Source organism: Myotis lucifugus, unplaced genomic scaffold, assembly GCF_000147115.1.
Source record: "Myotis lucifugus unplaced genomic scaffold, Myoluc2.0 scaffold_23, whole genome shotgun sequence".
NCBI classification, from domain to species: Eukaryota; Metazoa; Chordata; class Mammalia; order Chiroptera; family Vespertilionidae; genus Myotis; species Myotis lucifugus.
The window spans coordinates 8,394,244-8,412,100 of record NW_005871071.1 but is presented as its reverse complement, the minus strand read 5'-3'; the positions used below and the strand labels follow the sequence as shown (position 1 = coordinate 8,412,100).

At 40.6% G+C, this 17,857-nt stretch overlaps 1 protein-coding gene and 1 long non-coding RNA gene across 2 annotated transcripts in view; both read right to left on the bottom strand.

The window, feature by feature from the left end:
* FBN1 (fibrillin 1) overlaps nucleotides 1–17,857 on the bottom strand; it is a 236,126-nt gene extending 218,269 nt beyond the window's left edge. The window contains exon 1 of the mRNA XM_006085996.3: nucleotides 17,694–17,857. Within this exon, the coding sequence (XP_006086058.1) occupies nucleotides 17,694–17,857 (164 nt within the window). The remainder of the gene's footprint in view (nucleotides 1–17,693) is intronic.
* On the bottom strand, nucleotides 11,353–15,437 carry LOC106696662. Its single transcript, XR_001347606.2, has 2 exons — nucleotides 14,638–15,437; nucleotides 11,353–11,566 (listed from the first exon to the last, which is right to left on the bottom strand). It is a non-coding gene; the product is annotated as an uncharacterized LOC106696662 (long non-coding RNA).

Sequence of the window (17,857 nt, the reverse complement as noted above, 5' to 3'; positions counted from 1 at the left end):
CCAGCATCACAGCTCTCTGACTTAATGCAGAGGCTGCTGGCACTCGGTATAATGTACGGAGAGACTGGCGATTCATCCCAACCATCAGCACGGCTCTCCCCTGAAATCCAACCCAAAAGGTTTCTCTCTGGGCCTTCATGATGCCGGTGCTGTCCTCTCAACACCTCTGGAGTGCCGGGGAGGGTGCGGCAGCATTCATGTTTCAAGCTATAATTGTGCAGAGGCTGTGATAATGTCAGCACAAAACTTCAACATAGTGACAACTTCAGAGGAGACGATGCTGCCAGAACAGGGAAACATGTCCACCTTTCTACCTCCTAACATACCTAAAAGGTTTCCAATCTCTGCAGCAGCTCCTAAGACAAAGCCTTGGTCTAAAAACCTGCAAGTACCTGGAAGTTGGACATTAGGTAGAAATACATCTGTTCTCAAAGAACTGTATACATCTTTTTCACTGATATGAAACACAGGAAATGTGACTTACACACACACACACACACACACACACACACACACACACACACACACACTATTCCCCACAAACATTTAGCATGAATCTACTGGAGCAGCTCTTGTCCCCGCATTCCTTTCCCAAGGGGATCTGGATATATCAGTGTTTTTCAAAATCTTTCACTTGAGTCATTAAAGCTGTACCATTTCTTTTTGTTTGTTTTTCCAGTTTTATTGATATAACTGACTTGCAGCACTGTATAAGTTTAAGTTAAACAGATTCATAATGATCTGACTTAACTATTATGAAATGGTTAGCACAATAAAGTTTATTTAAAAGTTACTATTTCTTAAGTTAAAAAGAGCATTCCTGAGAAAGCAATGCTGAAATGAGAAGACAACATTCACTCCTGAATGTTAAAATATCTGCAAGCATCTTCTTTCCACCCCTAGTCCAAAATCTTACCAACTTTTCATAAGACCCTGGTCAGAAACTCTTACTGTGAAATAAAAATAACACACTGAGCTTCTCCATCTTGACTTTCATGCAAAATCATTGGATAAGGGGAGAGCCATAGACACCTGCATAATTATATCCTTCTTTTCTGCCCCCTCGAGTGCCAGGCTCCTCTGCACAAATTTCCCAAAATGTTATGCCTCATCATTGCTAATACTTAGTATTAGCTATTAAGTCATTTTCCACAACTCTCAAAGCCATGGGTCAGTCCGGAGAAGTGCAGAAAAAGCACACTTTGGCAGCATCGTAGACATTGCTGGCTGTGGAGCAATGAGCATAAGTTCAAATCTACGTATAAAACTTCACAGTATTAATAAATAGGAAGTGACAAAATTCAAATATGCCCATTCTGCTACCTTCATAAGTTAATGGATCTAGACAATGATCATCAATTTGGGCTGTTCGCATCACAAAAAGATATACCGGCAGGCATGACGGGCCTCTTAATAGGAGTACGCCTAACAAAGTCTTCTCGCCAAAAAGTTGATTCTGATTTGGATCCGCCTCTAGGGCAGTGCATACAGGAGACAGAGGAGAAGGACAAGTACCACCAGCACTGGATGCAGTCACCACTAGACTGAGAAACTGGACAGCAGCGTGCTGAGGTGTGGTCCCAGGACTCGCAGTGCTGGTCTGCATGCTACATAGTACTCATTTGTAATGAGATAAGGAGCTGACGGCGGAACAAATCACCTCCCTGTCTCCTTCATGGAGAAAGTCTTGCCATGAAAAAAAAAATGAATCAGCTGAGCTAAATAGTGTGCTTAGTGATTGGATTTACAATCTGGCACATGCTTCTCATCTCATTAGAAACTGGTAATAAGCTGTTTATGGACTGGCATTTTAAGTAGCTCTACTCCACAGGACATGCACCAATTTCTTCCTTTCCAGCTTTGCTGAGATATAATTGACATGTAGCAGTGTGTAACTTTAAGGTGTACAGTGTGTTGATTTGATACAACATGGTTACCACCCTAACATGTGCTAACACCTCCACCCCATCACATAGTTCCTAATTCTTGTGGTGAGAACATTTCAGATATATTCTTAGCAATTTTCAAGTATATAACACAGTATTATTAGCTATAAACACCATGCTGTACATTAGGTCCCCAGAACTAATGTATCTTATAACCAGAAATTTATACCCTTTGACCAATATCTCCCCTTTTCTCCCACCTGGCAGCCCCTGGTAACCACCCCTCCACTCTCTGTTTCTCTGAGTTTGTTAAGCTTTTTAGATTCCACATACAAGTGATATCATAGAGCATGAACAGATTTCTTCAATTAATAAATTATAAGGTAGAAAATGACAAAGGGGACAATCTATATATCTAAACATATTTAAGAAGCATATCAATAATTACAAAATATGAACTTTACTTGAATCCTGATTTGACAAACTTAAAAAATAAATAAAATTTATGACCTAATCAGGAAAATTTAAATCCTGGGTATTTGATGATATTTTAATGTTATTTTTAAATGTAACAGTGTATTACGGTTATGCTCCTTAAAGATCCCTTATCTTGTAGAAATGCATATTGAAATATTCACTAAATTATTTTTAGGGATTTACTTCAAAAAATATCTGCGATGGGGGAGTGAAATGGATAAAATAAGATTGACCATTACTTGATAACTGCAGAAGCTGGAGCTTTGGTATTGTTCTCTCTAGTCTTGTATATGTTAAATTCTCCTTAATAAAAAACTTAAAACAACAACTTTGCAGTAGCATTGGCCTAGTTCATCCTCACAGGCATATTCTCCTGCACACCATCACCACACCACTTCAGGAACCACTTTTATCTGTTATTTATCTCAACATTCTTAAGAGGGATGGGAATCCTTATTTAGAGATAACAGTCCAATCCCAACATGTTTACTGTCTTAAACAAGTGGCAAAAACTAACCAACGTGTTTCTACAAATTTGAAGTGTGTGGCAACTAAATAAGGCTGCTGTTCATTAGACAAGGACTCCAAGAGCGATGACTTCACTACACTTGTGCAAAGAATTAAGCATGTCAGCCCAAGGGGTGGCCTTCCCTGGGTACTACAACTACTTTTTGACATGACTCATTTTCATAAGGATACTTTATCTTTTTTAATAAGAAAATAAACCCATCAGTTCACAAAAAAATACATTTGAGGGGATTGATTTGTATCAGGTCCATTAAAGGGCTGAATTTTGGCTTTTCTATTCATAAATGAGAGAGTGCTTACAGTCACGGGAAATATGAGACGAGAGGAGGAAATCATTTAGCAAGAAATCGTGCTATGTTTTCTGATTCTTCAATATGTGAGAATCTGTGTTGACCCATTTTCAAGGGAGAGACCAAATGCAAATGAGCAGACAACTCAATCCAAGGTTAAAGGAGACTCTGTTGTCTCAAATTCTGTCAAATAGTCAACAATATCCTTAATATTAAGTCAGAATTGCTTACCAAAGAAAAAGAAGAAGGAAAAAAATGGTTCGCATATTCTTGTAAAATTCCTGAAAGGTCTTCAAAACTTTGAAAAGTTTGTTTTTTTATTTGAGACTAGAGACTAGAGGCCCGGTGCACGAAATTCATGCACGGGTAGGGTCCCTAGGCCTGGTTGGCAATCAGGGACGATGGGGGCCTTCCTTCCCCCAGCTGCCAGCTGCCAGCCAGTGTCTTCCTTCACTCCATGCCACCCCCTGGTGGTCAGCTCATGTCATAGCGAGCGGTCAAACTCCCGAGGGGATAATTTGCACATTAGCATTTTATTATATAGAATTTCTTTCTTTCTTGAGAAATTAGCAGAGCATAAAAAGTACCTGGTATTTTTTGCTTTGTTTTTATATTTTTGCTTTTTCATAAACCTTGATTGTATTGGTGGTTGTGTGATTTACACTAAGGGGATGAGAAAAATTAGGTAATTCGAACATTTTTAATGACAATTAGAAAAATTACTATCTGTGGAAACCATTCCTTATTTAAAGCACTCTTACTTTTATGGGCTGAGAATGAATATGAAGCAACCACAACTTCAGAAAGTTTACAGCCATTAATTCACCAGAGGCTGAAATGTAAGGGTGCAGGGCACAGGGATTTTACTACAGCTTTGCCTCAATTAAGATAATGTATATTTTGTTCCACTTTCCTAGATGTTCAATAGTTTAAGATTTCTTGAAAATCAAAATGGGAATCATTATAAGAAAAGAAAAATAATAAAGCTATTTTCAATTTCGCAAGAGAAATAGGGCACAGAAGAAAAACAACAAATAAGAACCCTTTTGTACTGAATGTGCATTATGCTGCTGCAAAGCATGAAGCCAAAGGAAGGGGATGGTCAGTCGGAAGGTGAAGGCCATGGCTCTTCTCAGGGGTGGCCAATCTGTGTCAGCCTGGCCCCAAATCAGGCAAGTGAGGCCCGCCCACAAAGCGCCCAGGGAAAACGGTAATAACAGTGAGTTGAAAAAGTCCTGGGTCTACGGAAAAGGGAGCTTTTGAAAACCTGGGGGAAGGGGGATACGGAAAGGGGGCGTATAAATGGGAGACATCTGTAATACTATCAACAGTAAAAAATATTTTTTAAAGAAAAGAAAGAAAAATGGAGCTTTCTTTGTTTGGGTACAGATGTGCTGTTTACCCACTCAGCTTCCCTTCCTCTTCTTTGCTGGCCAAACTCCTCTTTCCTAAGAGGAACCCATTCCATATGGCTCAGGCCTGGCCAGCCCCAGTGCCCCATTTCCTTGGCCACAGTGGTGGGCACATGAACAGCAGCAGAGCCAGACTTCTCCACGAGATCTGATGTGTGGAAGCTGGGAAAGAGTGTCTCTCGTTACCTCTGAGATCATGAGCTGAAAGGGAGTGTGGCTTGTCGTCCACTCGATCCTAACCAAAGAAAGCACGTTTCAATAAACAGCCAACCACCTCACCACAAAGGAGTACTATCTTTCAGGGTCCTCTTTGCACTGATGCCAAAGAAAATGGTTTGGGGCCAGTCCTTCCATTTCCTAAAGTACAAATTCCTTTCACAAAGCTCTTGGGGGAAAAAGTGTCCTTCAGGAAAGAGACGAGGCCTATTTGCCACATCTGCCAATACAACAATGCAAACTTCTTTGGAGGAGTTTAGAGGAGCATATTAATAAGGAATAGTGCTTAGTAAGTTTATTGCCTAACGAAGGCAACACAATTTAGATGAAGGGAGCATTTAAAAATAAAAGCCTTACCTTCACATTGCCTTTACGTATAGCCAGAGCTCCACAGACAAAGTAAGTTTCCATTAAAATTATATTTTTAAGGATTTTAAAGTTCAAGTTTGCTTCCTTTGGTTCTGAAAATAATCAGTTCCAAGGAGAGAAAGTGGAGACTGTGGTCTCCAGATACAATAATTATCTAAGTTTTTGCTTTAGCCATAAAAATCCTGCCTCTTTGTATGACTCCCTCCCTCATTTTCCTTATCTGTATCAGAATTAGAATCATCTTCATTGCCATAGCTAAGCACATCAGGCACTGTAGTAGGACTGGGAAATGTACTATCTCATTAAACCTCCGGGCAACCCAGAAAGGTATTATAATCTCATTTATAAGTGAAGAAACTGAGGCTCAGACTGATCAAGCCACTTATCTGAGGTTCCTTCCTAACAGACCCTACGCCCACACTTCCAAGACTCCCTGAAAACATGGCCAATGGTTATTAGTCTTCATTGAAAACGACTCCTCAGACCTTTAAAATACAGTCAGTCCCACAAGCAATACCACTCTACCCAGCTACCCACGACCAGGCTCAAATAGGAAACAGTGTGAGGTCATTATAACATATACCCCAGCCACTAGCTCTGGGTTTTTATGACTGAACTGCCAAATTGCTCCTCGCCAACTCTTCAGGAAATGTTCAGACACTTTCTCAGATTCCAGCTAAAACATCAACTATGTGGCCCTGGGGAGTACAGAGCTCACAGGGTGGTAATGGGATATAAAATTTGCAAACTTGAGGTCAGTGGCCTAAACTCTGGGGTGTGAAGCAGCAGCAGTCCATGAAAAATTAAAAAACGTTCTGTCCACTTGAAGGTTGCATATCAAGTCCTTCCTTGGAGAGCACGTGTCCACATCATCTCGGACATTAACCCCATCAGCAAAGAGAGAGAAAGATATTCCAAATGTAGTTCTGCCTAGAATCATTGGACAGAAGATGATAATATCAACTGGCTTGAGACAGGCTGTTCATTCTGAGAATTAAGCATTAGATCCCCGATTCAAAAACGGCTAATGCTCAATACATAGTTGTCACTTAGATTAAGCAGATGTTCTGGGATAGATGATATGGAAAACAAGAGTTTTTTCATTACTGACATGCTTATTACATGGAATCTAAATGTATAAATTAATAGTTTGGATAACTGAGTCAGCACGTTGCAACAAGAGTCCAAGTTTACAGACCTAGAATTGCGGTGGCCCATCCCAGGACATTGAACATTCTAATTGCTCATTAGAAGTGTGACTGTGGGGTGGGGGGGAGTTACCCTTCAGACTCCCAGAGAAGATTCCCAGTGCTCCTTCTCCCACCCCTTCACTGCTACCCTTGCCGGAAACCACCTTCCATTAAAAGCCCCATCCCATTTGACCCCACCTAAGCCAGAGACTTCCACTGATTGAAGGGAGTCCTGAGGAGCTAAAGCTCTGATGTCCAACCTCCCATCTGGGTCGACCACTGAGAGGCTGATCGCACTACCTAAGCCAAATAAAGAGAGAACAAGAAAAGTGCCTGTGCCCTGTGCCCTGTGCCCTGTGCCCTTACTGGCAGCCCAGCTAAGGACCCTCGGGTACCACTCACCCTCTCCAGGGTATGAACACAAAGGGAGGCATAATCTCCTGCACAATGACACACGTCTAATGAAATCGGCTCCTGGCGCTGTGGGACTCAGCTTCCACATCTCCCTACTTCATAGAGAAGGAAATAAGCATCTTGAGCACTTTTTAATAAACTCCCTCTGGGCCTCGGTTTCTGCATCGATAAATTTTTAACGTCTGCCCCACTATCACTCTAACTTGTAATGTTTTTATAAAGATGGATGATCTGACTATAAAGGAAGACCTGAGTCATGATTCCATATGCCAAAAAAAATCAAAACCAAGAAGAGTCTTTAAAAGTTATTCATCAAAGGCACCTATTAATTTACTCAATCTAAATTAGCATCAAATGAGTAGGGGAAATGGCAGACAATAAACCATCATTCGTGAGGAGAGTGAGAGAGCACCAAACCTTACATAGTACCGTATACATAGGTGCATAATAAATGCTGGCTTGACCTGATTTTTCCACAAAATTTCTCTAATTGTTTCACAAGAATCTTTTCTGACATCCAAGTGTCTATCTTTCTCGGTCCCCTGAGCAGTCCAGTCAGGCCATAGGTCACCTGGTAGCAAGGCTGCCATGAGTGAGGGACCTGCTCTGTCCAACGCAGGTAACTGGTTGACTGGACTCTTCATCCACAACCTGTTCCTGACTCCCTTCCACTGCCTCCCTCAGTCTTTCTCCTTCCCTCCCCTAACAAAACCTTATCTCTGTTTTCTTCTTGAACACCCCAAGACCCTCAGGTAAAAATGTAACATTTTACTTATAATTTAATTTTCTTAATGTTTTAACCCTTATTTGATATTCCTATTATCCCTATTTTATGTGAGGCTCAGCTCATGAAGTTACTTATAAGAAGAAGAAAAAAGATGAGATGATGAAGAAGAAGAAGAAGAAGAAGAATATTGATGACATAGAAGAAGGAAAAGAGGTAGAGGGAAGAGGAGAAGAAACAGAAAAACAAATACCTGTCTCTAGAATACTTCTCTTTATTAACAGAGATATCACACCAGTTTAGTTCAAAACTACGAAACTAAGAGCTTAACAGCAGACATAATGTGTCCATAGGGCCGACATAAATCCTGTCTCCCAGCACCCACGTTGTAAAGTGGTTGTACTATATTTGGACTTCGATGTGTTTGGATACTTATATTTGAATGTAAGTATGACTGATGGTCTAGGAATTCACAACCCTTCAGAACACTGAACCAAATAACTTGTCTAATGGAGCAGTTCTCCCGCTCTGGCCTGCCTGATGTCTGGAATACATCTCCGGCTGGGAATGGCGGAGATAGGGGATTGTCCCCTCTCCCTTCCGCTCCGAGGGGCTGAATAAATAGACTCTGTGATAACTTCAACACAAAAGCCACTTGAGAAAGTGGGAAAGTCACAAGGACTTAAAACCAGACTTTGATAGTAGAGTATTGGATCTACAATCAAAACTTGACTGCATTCCTAATCCAGTTTTGTTCTATTAACAATGTGGCTGTTCCATTTATGACAAAATTAATAGCATTCGGCTCATTACAACTCTAATTCTATTGGCAACTGTACATCTTTTTTATTTATTAATTATACTCCCTGATTCTAAAAACAACTTTTGAGGTAAATTATACCAACAGACATGCAAAAAATTGGCTATTAATAGAAATTAAAAACAAAATCCCATATAGAAGGAGGCAAAACATATCAGGTACCTAAGATAATAAATTAAAGTGTGCATTAAATTTGTCCAAGTTTCTTAGAAGCTAAAAAGAAAGCAGGAAAGTTAGGAGTTTCATAATTCTTCTGTTTCAATAAAACAAAATTGACCAGTTTATTAGAACTATAACATTATTCCTAGGGTTTGTGGAACTGTGGACAGGCTAAGAACAGTCCCTTAACATTAACCTAACAGAACATGGAGACATGTTGTTCATTTTTCATTATGCAGTCACAGTAGCAAAACACCATGATACATCTTCAGTGGGGAACTAAGCCAATCAGACTCAATCAAGTTAGATTAAAACATAAACATCTGCCCTGGCCAGGCAACCAATTAGTGTGTCAGTCTCACATCAATGTTTCTCTCTCTCTCTCTCTCTCTCTCTCTCTCTCTCTCTCTCTCTCTGTCTCCCCTCCCTTCCACTCTCTCTAAACATCAATGGGAAAAAAATATCCTCAGGTGAGGATTAACAATAACAACAGCAACAACAATCTTAAACATCTAATTATCCTTCCCCAAAACCTATTCCTTCACTTTGATAGCTAGTCTCCAAAAATGTCCTCCCCAATTCCTCCCCTTCCTGCAGACACATGCTGCTCCTCACATAAAGAACTAGAACAACAGTGCGGTGATTTCGGGGGAGGGGAGTGGAGGTGGATGAGGGCATAGAGTAGATATATAGTGATGGAAAAAATAAAGAACCTGGGGCGGGGGGGAACTATGGCTTTTTTTTTCTTTATTGATCAAGGTATTAGATATGTCCTTATCCCCCCCCCATTGCCCCCCCCCAGCCCCCGACTCATTCCCTCACCCTCCTGGTGTCTGTGTCCATTGGTTAAGCTTATATGCATACATACAAGTCCCCCTTACCCCCACCCTCCCCTACCTTCCCTCTGAGGTTTGACGGTCTGATTGATGCTTCTCTGTCTCTGGATCTGTTTTTGTTCATCAGTTTATGTTGTTCATTATATTCCACAAATGAGTGAGATCATTTGATATTTATCTTTCTCTGACTGGCTTATTTCGCTTAGCATAATGCTCTCCAGTTCCATCCATGCTAAAACTATGGCTTTTTGTTCATGCCCTTGAACTCAGACAAGGCCTGTGACTTGCATGGAATTCCAGGCCATGCAAGCCCAGGGTAAGTTTGAAGGAAGTCTGGTAGCTTCCACTTTTGTACTCTTGGAATCCTCAGCTTCCATGTAAAAGGTCTGGCTACGCTGCTGGAGAGTCTGCCACAAGGCCATGTGAGAGGGGGCCGATCTGAGACGACATGAAGATGTGAGGAACGCAGCCAACGATCCAAACACATGCACCCATCCAGCCCTTCCAGCCAGCTTTCAGCCATTCAAGTCAGTTCTGCAGTCAACATATGGGGTTAAAGCATGTGACCCAGGTCAAGAAGCTCTTGTTCAAGATCGAGCTACAACAGACACTTATCCTGAGCGAGGCCTGGTCGCTGCACCTGGGGCTCAGTTTCCCCATTTGAAAAAACACACCACGTGGCTCCATCCCCAGGGGCAGGCCCAGGCAGGAGATCACATCGGAGAGAGCTTTAAAACCTGGAAGTCCCCCAAAAGAGCCAGACAAGTGACTCTTTGCTTCCTTTATTCCCCTCCTCTATCTGTCCATTTAGTTAAGCCACACCAAAGTAAACAGGGCTGCAGGCGCCAGTCCACAATCACAGAACCAGAAACACACGTGAAGAAGTCCTCGCTCATTCCAGCCCCAGTGACACTGCAGGGAGCAGAGACAAGGTTCCCCACTGTGCCCTGTCCAAATTCCTGGCCTGCAGAATCATAAGAAATAATAAAATTGTTGTTCTTTTAAGCCACTCAGTTTGGGGGTAATTGGTTACATAGCAATAAGATAAGCAAAACACAGATGAAAATAGCTTGTTTCCTTGTAGTACAGGGACTTGGAATGATTTCATTTCTCATTAATGGTGCTATAATGTTTTCATGTGTAATAAGTTTTAATGGTACATGGAGGTGGTACAAAGTGCCTCGCCCACGTTGCTTCACACAACTTAGTGGCTGAGTACTGGCCAGGTTACTTCTGGAACACCTTGAGCCTCTTCTAACCCCTCCACTGCCGTTGCTTAGGCCATCGTCCATGCTCACCCTGATTGCCATGTTAGCCCCCCAAATCTCCCTGCCTCTAGTCTCTCTATTCTCTAAACCATGCGCCTCCCACACTTCTGCCAAGTGGCAAAGATCTGATCATGTTCCCATCTTAAAATCCTTTACTAACTCACCATCTTCACCTTTCCCGCGATCAGGTAGTGATGGTATGTGTCCTCTAGCTCCTCTCCCAGCCTGACAATGTCAGTCTATGGACAGGCTCACAAGATTGCATATTATCCAACTCCAAAGGCACTACTCTCACAGGCTACGCTGTGAGCTGGGCCCCTGGGAGCCAGGCAATGCAAGCCCTGCCCATGAGCACAAACACTTTATATTCTTTTCACTTTGTGCCTTTTCCACTCAAATTTTCCTTCATTTCTCTCATATACGTCCTTTGAGCTCTAATTTATATAATTTACCTTATCCTGTCAACCAGTCCATTAAAATGGCCAGGCATTCAAAAATTAAATATTGAACACCTACCATATGCCCGGCTCCTAATTATTCCCAGTAATAAATAAAACAAAAAAGGAAACCGCCTTTAAGAAGTTCTCAGTCCTGACAGTCACTTATTTGTCACATAGAACAAAAGTCAGCAAACTTTTTCTGTAAAGACAAAGAGCAAATAATTTGTTTTTTTTCCAGGCCATACAATCTTTGTCTCAACTATTCCACTCTATCCCTGTAGTGTGAAAGCAGACATTGATCATATGTAAACAATGGGCATGGATTTGATTCAATAAAACTTTATTTATAAAAAACAGGAAGCTTGGTCCACAGTTGGCTGAGCCCTGGTAGACTTTCACTTTGAAGTCTTTTCTGATTAATCCAATTTCCACAATGACGCTTCCTTTGTCATGTGACTGCATCTGCCTTCAATAAATGTTGAGTCTTTCCCCGAAGCAATGGTAGGAGAAGATTTTGGGGAAATGAAAGATTCAAGACTATGGAAAAAAGAATAAACTTACCAGGTATCAGATTTATTACACTGGAGAAGCAGTGCAGCACATTGGTTAAGAGCACAGACTATGAAGACAGATTTCCCAACTCTACCTCTTACTAATTTATATCTCTGGAATAATTACTAGAACTCTGCATTCCTCCATCTCTTCATCTGTTTAATGGGCAAGTAGGTATAATCTCCCTCTTCAAGAAGGTATGTGTTAAATGAATAAACATATGTAAAGTGCAATCATGAGGGATATATCAGAACCTGTTATTCTTTACCATTATTCCTGCAATTTAATGTAAAAATTATATTTTGCAGGCAACCAAGGTAAAAAATGAAAGAATTCAGTAACTCATCATACTGGGTCTTAAGAATTTAAGACACATAGCAGCCTCTCCTGGAAAGAGAAGTCTCTCTTGCAACTTGATTCTGAGAAAAATCTCTCACATGGCACATGAGCGCAAGAGATTCTGAATGACATCATGAGCAATGTCTCTAGCTCAGAACCTTGGGTGATGCAGGAGAGTGCCTGTGATGGTTACCTACCACTCTCAATAAAAGTCAAGGTATAATGTTAAAATATAAGATATGTGCCATCCAAAGACCCCACCAGATCTAACATTCTTTAATTCCTTCTGTTCTATTATGTTATTGCAGAAATGTTAAAGAAATTTTCTTGTTTGACAAAATATTATCATGTTATTAACTATGCCTGAGATCGGGCACAAAGAAATATTAGAAATTTTAAGGGGAATTTTACAATGTTTTAGCCCCACATTTTTGTCCAGTGGAATGAAAAACCAAAAGCAGGACTAAAATAATGAAGAAAAAAATATTAAAAATATGTCTTTAAAACTTAACCGTTGTGTGCTTCAGATCTTATAGCTGCAAAAGGAAGCTAATAAAAGGACTCATTTCATAGAAATGCTGTGGGCATCAAATGAGGTCCCATCTGTAAAACACTGAAAGCAGTGCCTGGTACATAAATGTCATCTAAATGTCACCTGCCACTGCAACAATTGTTCTTATTATTTGTTTTTACTTAATCCTAGATCCCATGTCCTCTACTATCTTTCTGTTGACTCTTGGTTCCTGTAATGCATCTGACTGTGCTCGCAAATATTAAGCCCCTCGGGGCCATGGCTGTATGTCTCTGGCATTCCACGCACCTAAATTCAGGATGGCTTTCAATCAAGGCTTCCTGAGTTAATGAACTCTCTGGACTCCCATCTAACAATAACGTAATGTTAAAGTGCTTATGACTGCTTTCTTGCCTTTGATGATTTTACAACCTAATGGGAAAATCAAGCTTAACACTCTTGAGACATTTAACTCTCATATGCCTGCCATATAACTCAGGCCTGATACATTATTGATTTCAGCTTTCTAAAAACAAAATTATGGGAAAAAGTTCTAAGTTGCTCGAATGGGCCCCATTTATTGGGTTAGTCTCTAGAAACAGAAAAAAATGTTAGTAGAGCTCAAGAAAACATATTTAAAACCTTATTTTCACACTGAAAATTAAGGCTCATATTCCCAAATTATTTAGATTGGTTGCCTGGTTTATTGTAGGATAAAGCAAACAAACTAGTGTGTAAAGAGCCTAATAATTTGTTCAGTATTTTGCTTGCTTAGAGTCACTGGCAAAATACTATAACCTTGTTAAGTATCTGCTACACAAGACAAGAAAGAAACATTTCACTAATCTTTATAATTCCAAATAAATTTGGACAGATATCTGTATTTCTGTTTCCATCAGCCCTAACCCCATCTCAAGGAGACTGGTACATGTTTTAATTAATTTGTAATATCAACAACTTATGCATTTTTGTCAACAACCACTGTCTTAAATGTTATGAAATGAGTCACATAAATAAATATTGTGTCTCCATCTTCTTGTTTAAAATGTGGAATTACTGAAGCCTTCTACTTAAGAATATCTCTTTTAATGGTGCCTCAATATTTTAGCTTAATCTTTTCAATAAATGCAAGGACAAACCATACCACTGCAGGAGTCTTTTAGCCATATTTAATGATTAGCCTATCTGACTTCAGGTGAAGCCTTAAAGTCCTCTTTGTAAAGTAAAATGGGCGTTATAAAGTCTACAGAACTTTTTCTGTGTTCCCTGTTAACGTTCTTTATTTTAATAACAGACTTCTGTGTAATTAATCCCTAGGAGTTTGCCGTCACATAATCTACCCTGTGTATGAACTGTTCCATGTGTATTTTTCTGGGAACAAGACCTCTGGAAAAAATAAACAAATAAACAAAGACCAAAAGGAGTCACGCACAAGGGGACAAATTGTGTGAAACACAACCAGTCTCATACACTCACAAACCAGGCAACAAGGATAAAACTTCTCAATTCATCTTATCAGAGATTTAGGGGCAGGGGTTCCACTCTAAAGATTTCTTTTTCCCCTTTGACAGGAAACTGTAATATTTCCTTATTTGGGAGCTAAAGCAATAAGGCAATCATAAATAAATAGCGCATAACTACTCCTAGTCAAGTAAAGTTGTGCATTTGGTGGTTTTTTTTTTTATTGGATTGTCCCCCACACTTTTTGCCTAATCACACAAGTTAAGAATTTGGCTGAGAAAAAAATGTGATGGACTGAAATTTCAACAACAAAGCTAGAATTTTATTATTTCTCATAAACTCATTTCACACAAATTAACAATGGCCAAACAAAAGAAAACTACTATACACTTATTATTTGAAAACACTTTTGAAACTTGCAAAATTCTCATTTCAAAATCGAGAAAAATGTAATTTTTGCAGAGTAAATGCAGACCACACTCACTCCATTTAAAAATATTCCTGTAAAGACAGAAATTGGCGATTTACTCTAAGAAAACACAGCAAAAACTGGGAAGGAACTTGAGGATGCTTAAATTTCCACTGTGGAACAACTTCTGCTGCCCAGTGGGAAGAAAAAAAAAACACCTGCAACAGGATGGGAGGAGAAGAAGACAAGCTAAGACTATACACCCAGATGGTAAAGCTAGGCAGTCCCTAGCCTGTGAAGTGAGGCAGCTGACAGGATACGAATACATATACGTACCAAGAACATGAAGGCGAATCCTGTAGCCACCTGTCACCTCAGGGAAAGACAAGAAGGCAGTGTTTGTAAGAGAGATTAGGCCAGCGCACACCGACACTGATGAGCTTAAAGTGCCTTTTAACTAGAGGAAATATTAGCGAGGTGCTGAAAGTTGCTGCCACCAACTGGGCATCAGGCAGACTCAGGGGTTACAAATCACTTTCACTTCATAAATGGTGCATTTCCATTAAAATGGTAAACAGGTTTTACTTTAGTCAAAGAGGTTAGTTTTAAAGCTGGTACTATTTTAACTAGCAAAAATAGAATTTTAAGCAATAACTGGAAAAATGTAACACACAACTGCTTTCCCTGATGACTTATGCAGCAGGGCATGGTTCAAAGACTTATTCATGGGAGACTGTAATAGCAGTGAGCAGAGAGAATACATTTAAATGCTATTCAAATTTAACATCAGAACTGGCATTTGTTTAAAATGAATCGGAAAACTTTTGACCCAGCAATTCTATTTTTATTCATTTACACCACATATAAATTTGCACACGTACACACGTAGGTATGTAGAAGAATGTTGGTAATTGCACACAAAAATGATATAGTCTAAAGAGCTATCATTAGGGAACTGTACCAGCCACATTATGGAATTCTATATGCCAAGAGAATGCATGAGGTAGATCCATATAAGTTTATAGATGGATGCACTAACATATGAAAGTGAGCAAGGTTCAATACAGTATGTACATGAATTAAAAAGAACACATACCAATGGGGGGAAAGGGAGACATATTGTAATACTTCCAACAATAAAGAACTTTTTTAAAAAAAAAAAAAGGACACACCTATATGTGTGTATATATACATATATATTCATGTGTACATGTATTTGTATATGTATATGTATATGCCTATAATTTTTTTAAATGCCCAAGAAAATGGTCTCTGAGTACTAAGTAAAACAATACTTTTAACTGTATATCTTTTTAAATTATCATTTTTACCTCCCCAAATAGATAACATGAGAATAACAATAAAACCCCTTATATTATAAAGGTTCATTATTATATTATATCATATCATACAAACATATAATATTTATACTATAAAGGTTAATTTTAATTATTTTTAAAACATGTCTATATGTAAAATCTTAAAGGTAACATGAGAATTAGGAATAGCCATAATTGCTGTTCTATTTAATATCATGTTTATAGGAAGGCTTTATAAATAGTTTGCACTACGGTAACATCTGTGTTAGGGAGCAAATCCTACGAGGAACAGAGAGGGTTGTCTCTCTCTAGTCATAAACACGTAAAACCCAACAGAAGGAAGCGCTGGTGTGAGGGAAAGTGTGGACATCCTGTGAAGCAGCAGAGCTTAGTTTCTGTTTCCACACGGAGTAGTTTCTGTTTCCACACTGAGTCTGTGCCTCCCCAGGAAACACCCTGGTTGGTGACAGCACATAGAGATGAGACAAATGTCTGTCTGGCCGGGCCTAATGTCTTCCTGCAGACTTTCATCCACAGAATTAAACCCCACTTCCTCTCTCTCTCTCTCTCTCTCTCTCTCTCTCGGAACCATGGCATCAAGCTTAGATATCAAGGTAAGATTACATAGCAGAAATATTTTTGAAGGAAAAATGCTGGAAAAATTAGGTCGTTTTGAGAACATATGAAAAGTCAGAGTTTCGGTCCATCTATTGAACTTGCAATGGGCCTCACACACAGAGCAATCAGTGCCTGCTGCCTGATGAGGATCCGGCTTCACCTGGTAGGCAAACTGTCTTTCCAGCACTGGCGGAATCCCACACAGACCAAGACGGAACTAAATTAATCGTAACTATTTCCTGGGGTCGGGAAACCACACATGTTTTACCACAGTCTAAGTGCGTGGCTCTGACAGTCATCGTGTCCCCAGTCCAGATCAGGATTCAAAAACCCATCTGTCAGTTTAGTGCACTTTTTATTCCCTACCTGGGCCACACAAACACAAATGTCACTACAGATATAATTAAAACAGCCCATAACAAGAAATAATAAGTGAACTGTTCAGCCACATATCCCAGAGACAACATCACTTGGTCACTCAGGGCCCTATAATCAAGCTACAGAACTATTCAAAAAAAAGAGCAACAATGAGAATCATAAGCACTTCATGGAAAGCCTCTGAGTATTTCCCGTCTGGGTTCACTTAATAGGCTCCTCCCAGGAGATAAAATGGGTCATTTACAGTCCATCCTGCTGCTCCTATGGAGGCTTGAAGTTAACCGCAGAAAGGAATTTCTTTCTCAATCTGAACAATTTTAAAAGAAGTGTATTCCCTATACAGTCGAGCTGCCTAATTTAAATAGTTCCTGCTGAAACAGTTTCTGTAACAGGGGCATAGGAAGCTGGTGAAGTGCCCAGCTGCATGCACCCAACACATACACCACTGGTTTAAAACACCCTTTAAGGCTGGGCCACAGCAGCGTTAGTGCCCCGGTGAAATGAGAACTCCTTACAACCCAGAAACAAGCTCTCAGAAACTCTTGCCCTGCTGTGCTTCCAGCGTAGACCTCTGAAGAGCACTGCTACTCAGAAAACTCACTCCCTAATTTTAATAGCACGACTTAGAGGACGCTGACCACTCATTGTGTGTCTTCTCCTCCTGTCCCTGGAATCCCTCCCTGCCCGTGCTCCCTTACAAATGGAGCATCTGCAAAGATGCCCACAGGAAAGTACTTTCCCCTAAACCCAAGCGGATTGGTATGAAGGGAAAGGAATGGACTTCTCTACTCTCAGTCGCAGCTCCTCCCCTTCTTCCTCAAAGAACCCTTCTGGCCTCCCAAAATCGGCCTCGACAATGGCCCAGGATTCCTTTTAACCATGACCTCGCCTCTGGGGCAGGAATCCTTGGAGTGGTTTATCCTCGAATGCGTAGAGGACCGGGTAACCCTTGCACTTCTAAGGTGCCCCCAGGAGGTCTTGTGAGGGACACTTCCCCGGTCGGGAGTCCATCCCCTCAGTTTCTCTGGAGGAGAGGGAGGGGAGACCCACCCCGGAGGAGCTGCCCCGTTGCCTTACCCTTTCAGCGCGTCGTGTCCGCCGCCGCCTCTTCTCTTGGCCCGGCTGGCTCGGGTTTCCTTCGCGTTCCCAGCTGCCACATTGGTGTCCGCCCCGTGGCTCGTGTAGGACGCTAAGAGCACGGTAAATCCCAGGGCGACCTCCAGCAGCCCCCCTCGCCGCAT